General features: G+C 50.8%; 1 protein-coding gene across 1 annotated transcript in view; it reads left to right on the forward strand.

The window, feature by feature from the left end:
- Positions 1 to 16,097, forward strand: part of INSC (INSC, spindle orientation adaptor protein) — a 101,074-nt gene that overhangs the window by 43,851 nt on the left and 41,126 nt on the right. The window contains exons 5-6 of the mRNA XM_027563356.1: positions 904 to 1,017; positions 7,061 to 7,186. Coding sequence (XP_027419157.1) covers positions 904 to 1,017; positions 7,061 to 7,186 — 240 coding nt within the window. The remainder of the gene's footprint in view (positions 1 to 903; positions 1,018 to 7,060; positions 7,187 to 16,097) is intronic.

The raw sequence follows: 16,097 nt of genomic DNA on the forward strand, positions 1-16,097 counted from the left end.
CAAGTCTCCCCAGTCTCTGCCTCCACACCTCCCAGGAGAAACTCGAGCAATGAACATTAATTAGCAGGTAGGAGTCATTTATAATTGATGAACCACATGCTTCAAAACAAATGACTGATTATGAAGTGGTTTCAGGTTACATGAAAAGCTTTTTCCCAGAAATAAGCTAAACTCTACTAGGAATAATCTCCATATCTCATTTGTTGATGAATTCTCCATTTGCTCCTCTTCCTGAGTCTCCCGGGGTCCTGTGCTTAATCATTCCCAGCCCTCTCACCACCAGCCCTAGACCCTTCAGCCTTAACCAGTGGCGTTCTCACTGAGTGACCGCCTCTTTGACAGGACCCTAGGTTGCTCTGTTGGCCTGGCTGACACCTAAGGCAGGTGTCCCCTTGTAGCAGGAAGTAGCAGGAAGCTACTGCAGAGAAGAACGCTTCTTTTGACTCAACTCCTGAACCCATCATCCAGCTGGACTTTGCATGAGCTTACGGACATTCGAACTGAGCAGCTTCTTTGGTCATCTGTGTAGCAATCCATTGATTTGCAACTTGATGGTTTATTTAACCAATGGTTTCTGTTCTCGTTAGGAGCCAGTAGAATAGCAAAAAGGTACTTGCTGAGACTATCAGTGATGAAAGCTGATTTTCTGATTGACTGAAGCAGAGTGCATTGATTGTCTCTGCCCCAGTGGGGCTGTTTCTCAAACATAGCTCAGACCTCATCCTGATTCATGTCTTTTCAAAAGTTAGAACCTCATCACCCCTGTCGTGGGGTAGTAGAGAAGGGGCGGGATTACAAATTTCAGGGGGCCCTTAGGAGTGTGGACCTACTGGTATTCCATTAAGGAAGATGCGCAGAGGGTAGATGAGTGAGTAACCATCAGACTTCGCTCTCTTTTCTTAGGCACTGGTGAGAAAAATCGATGCCTCAGACAATATCTACACCACAGAGTCCACCACGGGGAACCTGTTCAGCCTGACCCAGGAGGGGGCTCCCTTGTGCCGCATCATAGCTAAGGTGAGCGTCATGGTTGGGGGCCAGGGTGACAGGCCTCGGGAGAGTGTGAGGAAGCTAGTTTGGTGGGGACAGCTGTTTTCCGCTCTAAGTATCAACTCTCCTCCCCCATCTTCACGTATCTTAACAAATCCAAACCAATCATATCTTCCAACTTAGGTTCTTGGCTGGATCTTAAAAATGCCCGCTGTCACTGAAATACTGCATGAGGAAAAGACAAAATTGAGAAAGACTGTGTTTTTTTTTTTCAGTTACCATGGGCGCTGTAATTCATTAGACTCACGGTCAATTTGCCCCTGAACTTGAGACTCAAATGCTTAGAGCAGTGGTAGGCAATCGGTAGCCCTAGGACCTCACTAAGGTCTTTGTTTTATCTTTGCCTTTTCTTTCTTCCTTTCCTCCTTTCTTCTGTCCTTCCTTCTCCACCTCCTTGCTCCCTCCCTCTTCCTTCTTTCCTTTTTTCTCCCTCCCTCTTTTCCTCCGTCCCTCCATTCTTTCTTTCGTTCTTTCCCTTGAGAAATGGCATCACCCTTGGGGATAGAATGATGATCCAACTGGAAGCAGTTATGTCCTCTAATAAACTTCAGATGTCAGTCACAAGAAGATGCTTGAGCTTGGTGGTTCTCAGTCCTCACTGGGCATCACAACCCCTCAGGGAGTTTTTGGAAAATAGCCGGTTTGCCCCACCCAAGGTTTATCAAGGTCCTGGGTTAAGACCTGGGAATCCACATTTTAAAAAACTCTACAATTCTATCCCCAGTTTTTAAGGAATCTCTCTAGGACAACCCAGAGGGCTAGGGTGGGGAGAGAGGTGGGAGGGAGGTTCAGGATGGGCGGGACACATGTATATACATGTGGCTGATTCATGTTGATATATGGCAAAAACCATCACAATATTGTAAAGTAATTATCCTCCAATTAAATAAATTAATAAAAAAATTTAAAAGCTTTTCAGGTGTTTCTGAGGCATGGCTACTCTCAGAAATAACTGCTCTAAGCCTTTATAGAAATCTGGAAGAGCAGGGTAAATGTCAACTTTGCTCAGGGGAGAAGTGGATTATATGGTACCTCAATAGCAAATGTTTGAGTGTGCTCTCCGCTGAGCTTAATGCCTTGCAAACATTATTTCTTTTAAATCATAAGACCATCCTAATAAGTAGTTACCTTGTTTTCCCTCATCTGTGGTTGAGGAAATGACTTGAGAGGCTTACTCAAGGTCATACAGCTGATAAAGAGTGGAGTCAGAATTAGAACCCAAGTCTTTCTAACCTGGAATTCATGATCCAAAAGCCCACAGTGGTGACTTCTGGTTCAGTCTTTGGCCCTTCAGCTTCTTGGGCCAAAGTGTGACTCAGAAGTTCTCAACCCTGTATGCATATTAGCATCACTGGGAAGCTTTAAAAATTTCTGCTAGTAAGTAACCAAGCTGAATTTGAACCTGGCTGTTTGGTAGTGAAGCTATGCTCTTGTTTGCTGTTCTGAACTTGCTCTCAGCAGCTAGGCTCTCTCTTTTTCCTCCTGCCTGCCTCCTCCTTCTCAACCCCCTCCTCCCATGCCCTCCTCCCTTCTCTACAGCCTTCATTATCTCCTGCATCCTTACCATATGTCAAACACTGTGCTAGCTTTCCCTTCATCATCTCATCTGATCCTCCTGATAATCTAATGATGTGTTACAATCATAATTCCCATTTTTAAGATAAGGGGACAGAGACTCAGAGAGAGGGTTATGTGCCCTGAATGCAGATGAGATTTTAACTAGATCTGCTGACTCCAGAGACTTAATCTCAGCCTTCCTCTGTCTCCAGTCCTTGGTTGGGGGGTGCGGGGGGGGGGGGGGTGGGGGACGGTGGTGGTGAGTAGACAGAGGTTTGAAGCAGAGAGAAGATTCAGTGGTGAGTCTCATCTTCTGCCTCCAGCAGAATCATCTTTAGGTTTCTAGTCCTGACAGTGACATGGGGGCTGGGAGTCCCTGGTACGCCCTGCAGAGCATCCTCACCTTCGATGCTCAGGAAATGTGCCCTATCTGGTGACAGACGTGGGGCAGCTCCCCCCAGTGGCCTTCCTCACTCACCTCCTTGGGGGCCCAGGGTGTCTGTCTTCAGGTCCTTCATCCCTCTGAGCTGCGCCCATGAGATGGTTTGGGCAACCTCTTTGAGGTCTATCCTCTCATCCCTTAGGGTTCCTCTGACAACCAGGAAATAAACCAAGTCCTCCTTATGAAGCTGGTGGCAAGTCCCATCCCTTCCTGAATGCAGAGCCCAGAAGACTCCCCTGTGTGTTGTCAAATTACTCCCCCCACCCAGCCCAACTCCTCTATTATTCCCCCTCCACTAGTCTACACACCCTACAAGTGGCCTCCTCCAGCTTTATGACAGCTTATCCTGAGCCTGTCTGAATAATGCATGCCATTATACAGCTGGGCTCTGAGCCCAGAGCTCTCTATAAAATTAAACAAGCTCCAGCCAACAGTGCAATTCTGCAAGCTCAGGCGACTCCAAGTCCCACTCGAAGCCGAATGCTGCTTTTCAGTCCTTGGTGGGTGGGGGCTCCAGAGTGGTCCCCGCAACGACTCCATCTCACTTCCTACCTCTTCTCCCTGCCACGCACGCCAGCCTCTGGGACACCTTTCATGAGGCTGTCAGTCACCCTTCTGACCAGGGTGACTTCCGTGGCCCGACCCCCTCCTGGCGGTCCAGGCCCACCCTCACTGCATGCTCAGCCCTTTCACAACCTCAACCTGCTTCACCTCTGACAGCTGAGTCATGCGGTTGTCCCCACCACATTTTAAACCAAAGATACCCAGCAGCAGAAGTACGATTTGAACCAGAATCCTCTCAGTCTGGGTTCTGGATTTCCCTCTTCCTCTCCTAGTAGCAAAAAATGCTAAGAAGACCGTTTTTCACAGGCTTGGGAAAGGATGTAAGGAGAATCCAATGCAAATGGGTACAAAGGCTTAGATATAGTCATGCTGGAGCTGGCATCTCCCAAGCCAAAGGAAGGCTGCCACGTTGATCCTGGCTCTCAGCCTCTCATGCTTTGGCATCATTTCTTCATGGTCTGCTCCAAAAGTAACTATCACTTTATCTATCTTTGTACATATATAAAGAATATTCATACTACCTATGATTATAAATATATACATGTATAAATATGCATGCTTATGTAAACATATATGTATACAGATATTTACATCTGGTGGAAGGTCATTAATAGCTAGCAAGGCAGGCTGGGGAGACCTTAGGATTCTTGTTTTTTCTTTTCACTTTAAAGAGTAATTTGATTTTATGTCAGTGACTCTCTGAGTAAGGTCTTTGTGTGGAACCCTTATCAGATGTCCCAGGGGCCGTGGGAAGGTAGGCAGGCTGGGATAAAGGACTGTGGAGCAAGAAATCAGAGGGGTGAGTGTCTTGGCCCATACTAGAGCATACATTTAGTGAAATGATGATGTGGCTTTAAAATCAGAGTGCTTTTCTTTGACACTTCTACAGCCACCCCGCCCCCTCCCCAGATTGTGTCAGGAGTTTCTGCTCCATGCTTTTTAAACCCTGTACCCCATCCCCATTTCAGTGCATCCCTACCCAGATTTCTTCCTGCTTTTAACATGTCTGCCAGACCATGAGCTCGTTATTGATGGAGACTGAGGCAGTGCCCAGCATAGGGTCTGGCATATAATAAACCATTAATATTTTTTGCTTCATGAACAAAATTACCCATCCTAAGATATGACCTTTTCCCACCAAATAAACTATCCTAAAAGGAAGTAGGAATATAGAAGTTGAAGATCACTCTTAGCTAATTACAAAATATCAGAAATCCTGAACTCCTCCAGAATTGGACACTTTCGTCTTGGTCCTGCTGTGATAGCTGCCAAACTCTTAGACTGCAAAGGGCTCAGAGCTTATCTTTGTGGGGTACTGGGAAGGGGAGTTCTGGGGTGACTGGTTTCGATGGGGCTGTGCTGGGCTGCGGTGGTCGTTGCTGTTTCTGGTTGCTCACACACTATGCTTTCAGTTACTCCTTCCTGTGTCCCTAGGACACTCGACAGTGCTTGGTGCATAGTATAGTTTTTGTTGAGAGAGTTCTCAAAAATCTGATGGGATGGCAGTTTTGCTGAACCCAGCTCCTTCTTCCTGTAATGTCTTTCTCAGTTTAGGAAACAGCGTGATGGGCTCAGTTAGAGCCAGGAGTGGTGCAGTTAAAGGCAGTGCCCCTCAGGACCAGGTGCAGACCACTTGTTCATGTATTCTTTCCTGCTACTGGCACCTCTGCAGCCCGCAGGGAAGGGAAGAGGGGGAAGCAGGGAAAAGCCAGATGTGGGGCGGCCAGCTTCCTCTGCTCTGGACGTGGACGTCCAGAGTAGGGTTGCCACCAGTTTGCTGGGCACGTGGTGAGTCACCGTTGTGATCTGTTGGCTCTTTCACTTTGCTCTGGGAGCCAAGGTGGCTTCAGTGATTTCTATAGAATTAATCTGTCCAGTTAGGAAGAGCGCTTCACTCCCAGCCTCTTCTCAGAAATCCTCCCAGACTCCTGGGAAGTCGCCACAAGGTAAAGGAGTTTCCACAAACTGCTCTCACAAAGAGAAAAATACAGGTTCACACTCAAGAGCTGGGCTGATCAGTTCTAAAGGGTTTTATTTTTTTTTCCTTTTACAAACTGGAGTGAAGGAGTGAAAATAGGACCAATGTGAATTAGGGGGGGAGATGTGATTATTTCATCCATCTGGACTTCCATTTTTCCCATCCCCAAAGTGGAAAGAAATTTCAGTATTGATGTAAATAAAGCCCCTTTTTGTGTTCCTGCAGTGGTGGTGGGGACGATCTGAGAAGTAACAGGTGGTCGCTGGCATAGTGAGAACCAGCATGAGGCATCTCGGTTTCAGCTCTCTCCATCTGCCTCGGGCTTGTTTCTAGAACTTATTTCTGACAGCTCCAGGCTTGTTCCCAGGCGGCTGCTGGGAGGGGGTTGCCAGGCGTCTGGAGCAGTGATAACTGGGGTTGACCCTGGTCCCAGCACAGGTGCCTCCCCTGGCCCCTCACCTCCAGTTTAGATTTCCAAGGGTGACATTATTTCTGGAGCTGATATTTCACTGCAGCATGTGTGGGAGCTTGGGAACATGTGAGTGTGTGTGTGTGTGTGTAGGAGCTGGGCGGGGGGAGGGGGCGGGGGATTTTTGCTCCTACGACCTTTCTAGATTCTCTGGCTGGGGCCCTGTAGATTAGGCTGACAAAAGGAAAAAAAAGTTATTAGCGTGTGCACTGCACTTACCCATGGGAACTGTCAGAGATGAGTAACCCACAGGGTTGGTTACAACGTGGGCTTCTGTAGCATCTTAGCAAAGGAACAATACATTTTTAGAGATGTTATAAGATAAAGGAAGAGAACCTTGAGTTTCTGAAAGTGAAAGTGTTAGTTGCTCCATCCTGTCCAACTCTTTGAGACCCTAAGGACTGTAGCCCACCAGGCTCCTCTGTCCATGGAATTCTCCAGGCAAGAATACTGGAGTGGGGTGCCATTTCCTTCTCCAGGGGATCTTCCCAACCCAGGGATCAAACCCAGATCTCCTGTATTACAGGCAGATTCTTTACCATCTGAGCAACAAAGGAAGCCCCCTTGAGTCTTTAGGGGTGGCAAACTGTGGGAAGACACGTATATGGCAAACCAATAGTAGCTAAAGACTGAAGTTTGCTATATGAGTTTCTTCTGGTGCTGAATCCAGGCTAATAAGGGTCTAAAGTTGTCTCCAGTGATTAACTCTTGTCCTTCTTAGTAGAGAGGAAAGGGAGAATGCTCTTTTTAAATTTATGTCCTGCTGTTAGTCAAATAGGGGGAGAACGGATATCTTTTTTTTTTTTTTTTGTATCTGCTTCTTAATTGCCTTCAGCTCAAGACAATCCTTAGACTAAAGTGGTATATTTGGGGGTGGCTATTCTGCCGCCCTACAGACCCCAAAATGCACCAGCTGAGTGAGGGGGTGTCAGTCCTTCTCGAGTCAGCCGCGGGAGAGGTGACACGGTGAGGTCACGTGACATTTTCTTTTCCTTGCCAGGAGGGTGGGGTCGTCGCGCTCTTCAAGATCTGCCGGCAGGACACTCTCCGGTGCCTCTACCCCCAGGCCCTCCGCACGCTGGCCTCCATCTGCTGTGTGGAGGAGGGTGTCCACCAGCTGGAGAAGGTAAGAGTGCAGCTGGCCAGCTGCATGGGGACTGAGGTCCCCGAGGGGGTGGGTGGCTGGGCAAAGTGACCTCTTGGTGGACATCTGGACCTCTTCCTGGAGCAAGTCCCCTGAGACCCTCCTTTCCCCAGCATCATTCAGGTGGGGCTGCTGTGACCTTGACTGTGGCTGATGAAGATGTGAAGGGGGCAGAGACTGAGGAGCTCAGCTGGAGAAGGCAGGGCCCAGAGGGACACTCAGCACTTCCTGGGTGGAGGTCCCAGGGGTGGACCACTGCAGGAGGCAGACGAGTCGGATGGGGAGGGGGCGTCGAGGCTGAGGTGGTTGGTCCTCCTCTCGTGGCAGGTCCCTGGCATGAAGAGAAGAGATTTCTCAGGGGACGGGATATGCAGGAGCAGGGTGTGCGTGGATGCCTGGGTAGGCAGGTGGGCTTCCCTCCAAGAGGGCTTGGGGTAAGGGAAAGGCTTGAGTCCAGGGGCGTGGTGGGTCACCACTGCTGGGGTGTCTGGGGTTGGAGGGGTGGGGTGACATGGCAGTCCCAGGTACCTGGCTCCAGGCCAACCTAGGGCAACATGACGGGTTCCAGCCACCCCCTCCCCACCCCCACACCGCCCAGGTGGGAGGGCTGAGCCTTTCTCCCACTTGGCCTGAGTGGGCCCGAGCCTGCAGACAGCTCCTCAGGGATTCTAGCAGGAGGGTTGGGAGGCTACGGCTGACACTTGGGGATTTTTCAATCATGTTTCAAGGAAAGATGCTGAAATTATTTTTATGGAAGAGAGGTAGAAAGTTGTGGTATGTCCTGGTGACAGATGCCATGTCTGCAGGATTGGGGGTAGGTACCTTGAGTGTGTTCTCATAGCTTGGTCTAAATGGGGAGGGGGCAAGCAAACTGCTTCCTTTCCACTGCATCCCTGCCCCACAGTCTGGTCCTGGCTGCCCAGGAAACCTCCACCCTCCCCTCAGCCTTTTCACTTCAGTGTGGACTCCTAGACGGATGGTTGTTTTACATTCTACCCTGCCTCTTTCCAAATCTGCTCAGTTTGTGGGACAGAGTCACAGGGTCATGGGCTCTGAGGTGCTTTTAGCTGAAGATGGAGTGTTCATGGGCAATCTACTCATTTCACAGATGAGAAGGCTGTGACTCAGAATGGGCAAGTCATTTGTCTGGGGTCACACAGCAAAGTGGTGAAGGAGCGAAGGCCAGCCCTCTGGACAGAGTGTTTCCTTCCCATGGGTTCAGAAGCCTTTGTGTGTGCGCTTGCTTAGGTGGCAAAAAGGAGACGAGGCAGTGGCTAGACAGACAGACTCCATGAAGTAAACGCACTGAGCACATCCAGCTTCATGCAGGGAATAATCCTCTCTTCTCCAGTAAAGTCTTCCTCCTTCGAGAGTGGAAAATGGCCAAATGGGTTTGTTTCTTGTCTTCTTTCACGCTGGCTGGCAGAAAGAAGAAGGGAAGAAAGCAGAAGGGACTGGACTCACCAGTCCTCCAAAAGCAGTGGATTTCTTGGCTTATGAGTTTGCAGAGCAGCGGGAAAACTTCAATCCGGGAAAGCAAAACAGCAGAACTTTTTTGTTTAGAGTGAAAGCCTGTGCAGCCAGGAAGGCTGGGGGCAGTTTTTCCTTCCACCTCCCTGTGAGGGTCCCAAGCCAGAAGGCGAAAATGTGTCTTTCCCAGGCCAGGTGGGCCGCTGGCCTGGGAGTCAGACCCCAACCCACCAAGCAAAAGGATGAGGAGAGTGCCCAGTGCTGGAGGGGTTACGCAGCAGCCAGAGCTGACCTAGCCCCTTACATGCAGCCCTTCATTAAGGCCCCAGGACCTCCCGAGGTGAGCGCTCTTCCTATCTTCATCTTAAAGAAAAGGAACTGTCTCAGCCAGTGTAAGTGACTCACCTAAAATCACGGAGTAAGTTTGGAGCTAGGATTTGGATCCTGTCTGCTTGCCTAATGCTCAGTCAGTATCATTGACTCACTGGTTTAATAGATACTCTGAGAACACCCCCCCAAAAAATTCCTTAAGCTAAACCCAGACCGCCTTGCTGTTTCTGGCCAGTGTCCTAATCTTCTCCCTCCCCTAACTGGCACAGGAGAAAGTCACCCTCTCTGGGCTTTCTCCTCCTCCAGGTCAGATTCGTTTCCATACACAGATACTTGTGAAACAATGCGGTGCCAGGCAGTGGGCAGGACGGAGACTTGTCAGAAAGGAGCCCCCTTGTGGTCAGAAACAGCAACTACAGCTCTGCAGTCAGAGCTTGCCAAGTGTCTCCATGGACAGCTTAGTTTCATTTGATGCTTACCCTGAACGTGCAAGCATACCCATTACACAGATAAAGAAACCGAGGCCAAGAGATATGAAGTGACATCTGCACAGAATCACACAGCTCATAATTCATTCATTCAGCAAACATCTATCAATTGTCTGCTGTTTGCCAGGCACTGTTTTATGTGTTGGGAGTATAGCAGTGAACAAAACCGACGACCACCCTGGTCCTCTTAGAGCTTATGTTCTAGTTCATGGGGTGGCAAGTTACAACCTGTGGGCTGAAGTCAGCCCGTTGTTTTTGGCATGTACAGCCCATGAGTTAAGTCATTTTTAAATGATTATAAAAATATGAGAGGAATAACATTTTATGTCACGTGAAAATTATGTGAAGTTCAAATTTTTGATCCATAAAGTTTTAATGGAACACCGTCAGGCTCCTTCGTTTAGGTGTTGTAAATGTCTGGTTTCTCTACAACAGCATAGTTGGATAATTGCAAGAGAACATGCAGTTAAAAATATTTACCACCTGGCCCTCTACAGAAAATGTTTATCCACCCCTAATCTATCAGGTGATAAGGACATCATGGCCGTGGCTAAAAAGACAATGAAAGTGAAAATGAAGTTGCTCAGTCGTGTCCAACTCTGCAACTCCATGGACTGTAGCCTACCAGAATCCTTCGTCCATGGGATTTTCCAGGCAAGGGTACTGGAGTGGGGTGCCATTTTCTTCTCCAGAAAAAGACAATAATTAACATTTATTGAGTGCTTGGTTTGTGCAAGCACTTGGCTAGACCACTCCTTTCATGGTGTCACTTAATCATTAACCTATCAGTGCTATTATCATCCATCTCATCTATAGAAGGAAGGAAGACTCAGAGAAGTGAAGCAACTTGCTCAAGGGCACACAGCTAATCGACGGCCTCATTTGATCCAGGATCACAAAGAGTTGGACATGACTGAGCGACTGAACATGCACTGATGAGCCGGAGCCAGACTGGGTTGCGAACTATCGTGCCCACCCAGGATTCAGCTCCAGTGTGTGAGGTCAAAGTCCATGCTCTTTTCCTCCATATCACACTGTTTCCAAAGTTGTGAGAAGTTCTAGAGATACCCGGGGGTCCTGGGTCACCTGCCCCTCCCCCAGGTCCCTCTCACACTCTGTGATCTGGGTGCCAAGTGCTGGCCTCAGACGCTCCGGTGAGGTCACCACTGTCTGTGTTTAGGGTGGAAGGTGAAGAAGTCTGGGGATGGGCTGGATCGCAGAAGCCCTAGCACGACAGGCTGGGTGGAGGCATAAGTGGAGAGCAGGTGCCTGGGGGCTCTCACCCACTGCCCACTCACTAGGCACAGCTCATGCCTTCCTCAGATAATGTCACAGCCTCAGCCTCCCCTGATTTACTGGCCTCACCTCCTCCCTGAGGCTCCTGTAATTAATTGCCACAAGAAACGCGCTAAATTTGGTGAAATCCATCTTTGTCTGCAGCTACCCACCCCCTCCCCTTCCCGCCAACCTTGGAGCGGTTCATTAAGTCACGCACAGACCCCGGCAGAGTGTGAGTCTATCGGGTCACCAGACGCCCCATCCATCCTCAGCCCTGCTGTGTGATGCTAGAGCTCCGTCGGGCTTGAGGCATTCACATGGCCATAGATTCACTTAGTCACCTGCTTCTTCTTTCTCTGTCATCCAGCCGTTCACTTACTTTCAAGCCGCTTGCTTCCTTGCTCGCCCACTCAGTCCATCACCATCTCATCCTGCTACTAACTCATTCTGTCATCGAGTTTGTTGTGAACTGTCCAGCGTGCTGGGGAAACTGTGGCCTCTCAGAGTCAGGCTCTTCTGGATGCGAATCCAGGCTTGTCTACCAATGAACTTGGACACATTTCCCTGGGCAAGTTACTTAACTTCTCAGAGGTGCAGTGTCTTCATCCATCAATGTGCACGATGAAATCTACCTCCCAGGGCCAGCAGAGATGGATAGATGCACAGCAGTGTGGTTCCTGGCTCCCACTAGGCACTGAATAAATGGTAGCTGTTATGATTATGGTACAGGTAATTCCAGTTTCTGGGGTTTTGGACATCAGTGGCCTCAGGGAAATGATGGTCTGGTGGAGAAGGGAAGGCTGTCCGGTCAGCAGGAAGGGCTAGCATGGCCAAAGATGCTGCCCCGTGCACTGTGAGCAGAAGTGTGGAACACGAGTCCCCACAACCTTTCCACTTTACAGGGGAGGAAACTGAGACTCAGCTCATGAATGTGGAGTTTTGATTCAAAGCCTGGCTGGTTTCCAAAGCCCAGTTCTTTACATTCTGTGACCCTGGGAAGAGCTGGCCCTCAGGGCAGTGGCTCCCAGGGAGCCAGGCTCTGGGTATTGGTCTGGAAAAGGGGGCAGGCATGGAAATTCCTGAGCGGGTATGGAGCTGAAAGATGTCAAGACAGAGCAAAGTCCTCTCCAGAGGTGTCTGAAGGGTCTTCCAAGCCTCCCTTCTTTCTTTCCAGAGGTCCGGTTCCTCCTGTTCCCCCTGGGGCAGCGGGTTTCAGGAAGTCTGTCTTCCCTCCCGTGTGCCCTCAGCAGACGGTCACCCCTCACTCCCCAGTCCCTGTGCTGGGCTCTGGGAGGAAGAGACAAGCAACTGTGTTCCCTGCCTCCCACCTGGGATGGCCATGGGGCGGCCCCATGGCTGTCAGAAGCCGCAGGCCAGTGGCCTCACCTGTGCCCGGGGAGCTGGTGTTGGCAGCGGCAGGAGGCAGCGGAGCTGGCCAGAGGACCGAGGCGGAGCTGCCAGGCAGGCCAGGGGAACGCGGCCTCGGCAGAGGGAGTCCACAGCTAGGCCAGTGGGGCTCTGAGTCTTTTAGGAGCTCAGTGAATTGGGGAAGCCCAGAAGAGAAGGCAGCGTTTTCTGGGACTCACTTTGGAGAAGATGGGATAAAGAAAATGAGGCCCAAAGAGAGAGTGAGGACCCCAGACCCACACAACCCGGTGAGAACAGATGGACCCAGCTCCGTCTGATCATCAGGTGACCCAGCCCACCTGGACTGGTCAGGGCAGCACTGGGGAGGACTAGAGCTGGGACGGTGGACTGGCATCACCAAGGGGAGGACTGCCAGTCTGTGGGGAAGCTGCAAGGGGGCTAGAGAGCAAGTGATTCCTCTCTGAACCTCCGTTTCCTCTTTATGGGGTTGCCATGGTGAGGTGATGCAGCAGTGTGGGTGGGGCCTGTGTGGAGGCAGAACTCGCCTTTGTCTGTGTCCCTTCCTTCTTTCCTGGCCTGTTTGTCTTCACCTTTTGGGGTTAGTCTGGGGAAACCCTGTAACATGACCAGAAATCCTGAGTCCTGGGGTTTGACAGTGACCCTGGCAGACTTCCAGTGTTCTGATTGGCTCATGAGATGGTCAGGGCACTGCTGGTGCAGAGGCCAGGGTTGGACAGGGCTAGGGGCCAGGATGGGGCTGGAGGTGGGTGGGGACTAGAGTCAGACTGGGGCCTGGGGTCCAGGTGAGGGGCTGGGGCTGTGGGGCCGGAACCTAGAGTCTAGGGCCATAGGGATCTGTCCAAGCCTAATGCTCAAATGGCCCGAGACAACCTCCGAGAGAGTTCTGGTAATTGCCTCTTCCAGCCGTGATACCAGAGACAATCTTACTTTCGAAAGAGATTTCTTTTATTCCCCCCTCCCTCTTATTTCATTTTTTCAAATAAGGAGTTCATCCTATGTTGGAGCCAAGAAGAGAGGTTAATGTAAATCGATGGAGAAATTAAAGATGAACAGCGGGGAGGGAAGGAGGGCTCAACTTCAAGTCTAAGAAGAGATCCATCAGTAATGAGGGATGGGGACACTGCTGCCTGTCTCCACGCAGCTCCCTCATCCCATTTCCTGGGGCAGCTTCTTGGGATTGAGTTGCCCTGACATCTGAAGGGCCAGGCTGGAGACAGGGAGGCCTGGACCCGGAAACCCTGGGCAGGAGGGAACTGGATGGGGAGGCTCTGTCTCTCCAGCTGCTGTCTTACAGGAGTTTTTTTCCACTGCCTGCTTCTTGTAGGGCTGCAGATGGTCAGAAATAAGTCACATCTGCAGAAAAAAAACAACCAGTTTTTCTCATCCTTTTGCTCATTTGATCCAAACAGTCATTTTACAAGGAAGGCACACAGAGATGGTTATGCCCATTTTACAGAAGGGAAAGTTGAGGCTACAAGGCATAAAGACACTGTCAGGGGCAGTGTTGTGTCTGACTCTTTGCGACCCCATGGACTGTAGCTTGCCAGGCTCCTCCGTCCATGGAATTTTCCAGGCAAGAATACTGGAGTGGGTTGCCATTTCTTTCTCCAGGGAATTTTCCCAAACTAGGGACTGAACCGGGGTTTCCTGCACTGCAGGCAGCCATCAGGGAAGGCCCCAGGATGTGGAGACGGGATAGAATTAGGCACTCTGCCCTGCTCCCCCTGTCTTTGAGATTCACTCAGAGATTATGTAGGGGCCAGTATTGTCCAGACAGAAGAAGGCCCTGCTGGCCCCGGGTCTGCACCGCACTCCAAACCTGAGTTTGAAGAAGGCAGCCTCAGTCCTGCATGTGGCAGCCGGGGAGGGCTCAGCTCAGCCGGGCCTCGGCTGGTTCCCATGTGCTGTGCAACAGCGCCACCTGGTGGACAAAAGCAGCAGCTGCCTCTGACGTGCGGCCTTGTGCTGTCTTCTCTACTTGTCAAAACTGGTCTGAACCAATAGTCAGGGCCACGATGTGTCCTGAATGTGGCCTGGTTTGCAAATTCAAGGCAACAGAGTCTTCTTTTTACTAAAGTGGCTTCCTCCCGGGGGAGTTTGGAGATACATCTTGTAATCTAGTGTTAGTTGCTCAGTTGTATCTGACTCTTTGCAAGGCTGTGGACGGCTAGGCTCCTCTGTCCATGGTATCCTCCAGGCAACAATACTAAAGTGGGTAGCCATTCCCTTCTCCAGGAGATCTTCCTGGTCCAGGGATCAAACCCAGGTCTTCTGAATTGCAGGCAGATTCTTTACGTCTGAACCACCAGGGATGCCCTCTTGTGATCTAACATGTCTCCAACTTGCAGTCTTCCACAGCGCTTGTCCTGTGCCCTCCTGGAGCAGAACCCTTCCTAAACCCCCAGTTCTCACTGCACAAAATCCACCCCTGCCCCCGCACCCCACCCCCAGCCCAGTAAAGGTGCCCTCTGAGCAAGCCACGGTCCGCACATTGCCCCTCCGACACACAGACCCGGGTTGATGTCTGGCTTTCCGCCCACTCACTATGAGTTGACTTTGCCCTGCTCCAGCCCTGTGTCATCACACGTAAAGTGCAGTGATAATCCCTGCCTTGCAGACAGTGAGAGCCAAGTGAGTCAACATACCATAAGTGCAAGCTGTTTTCCCCTTCTTATCAAATTCTTCCACTAACCATTCTCAGGGCTTCCTTGCCTGCAGCACCTGCCTAGGTGAGGCCGTCCCAGTGGAGTGGCTCAGCGGTACTTGCCCATGTCGGTCGATGCCCATCTCTGAATGGCCTTCCTGGCGGCCCTCTCCCTCTTGGAGCTCACATTGTACTTGGTGCGTCCCTGAGAGCGTGACCTATACCCCTGACCTCAGAGCACTGTCTAAGCTTCCCCACCAGCAGACGCTGTCTCGCCTACTCCTTGGCCCATCAGGGAAGTGGCTTGCACACACAGATGAATCATTTTTGCTGTATGGATGAATAAATACAGTTGGAAGAGTTCTGGTGCATCCTTCCATTGCTAATGGCAGGACAGAGACTCAGAGAGGCAAAGCTCCTGCATCCCAGGCTCCCACTGTTAGCAGCAGGGCCACAGCCAGAAGGCTGGCTGCTGACTTCATGCGGATACAGCCTGTGAGCAGTTCCGGGCCCCTGCGTGGGGTGGGGTGTGGGAGTGAAGACGTTGTAGATCCCTCGGCAAGGATGCACTAGCTGAAAATCTTTCTATGGGATTTGCCCTGAGCCCCTTTTTGTACCATCTGGCCTGAGTAGTTGGTTCCAGCTTCCTCTCCCCTCCCTTTCTCTCCCTCCTGTCACTCTAAGCCCAAGCTCTGGAGTCCACAAACAGACCTTGTCCCCGGACTGGCAATAGTGCGGAGAGCCTGGGGCCAGCTCTTCCTTTGCTACTGGTTTGCTGGGGAACCACAGGGAACTTTCCTAATCCCCGTAAGCCTTGGTGTTCTCATTCGCTGAGTGGAGAATCTGTTCTGCTGGTATCCTGTGCCCGATGAAGTGATCTTGGAAGATGAACGTGTGAACACAACTTAGAAGGTGTTGAGCTGGCTGGGCTGGGGTTCTGGGGCCTCTTCCCTGCACACAGTGTGTTGTCAGAAGAGAACTGGACACCTCTCCCTGTGAGTCCATAGATGGAGACCTGTGCTTGTGTGTGTGTGTGTGTGTGTATGGTGGGTGAGGGGCAGTAAGCTCGGCAGGGTAAAACATCAGTAAAGTGCATTTCCTGGCTCTACCCCCAAGTAATCTAGTGCGAGCAGGGAATCTGCCCATAAGAAGTCAGATGTAAACATGATGCTTGTGTCAGGGAGAAGGGAAACTGTGCCACAGCGAAGCGAGGGCTGCTCAGGACCCCGGACGGGGTACAGAGGTGGGGCCTGTACCATCACGGCTTCCCCTGGGCTTCTGGAGCGGGGCCAGT

This window comes from Bos indicus x Bos taurus, chromosome 15 (genome assembly GCF_003369695.1).
Source record: "Bos indicus x Bos taurus breed Angus x Brahman F1 hybrid chromosome 15, Bos_hybrid_MaternalHap_v2.0, whole genome shotgun sequence".
In the NCBI taxonomy this organism is placed as follows: domain Eukaryota; kingdom Metazoa; phylum Chordata; class Mammalia; order Artiodactyla; family Bovidae; genus Bos; species Bos indicus x Bos taurus.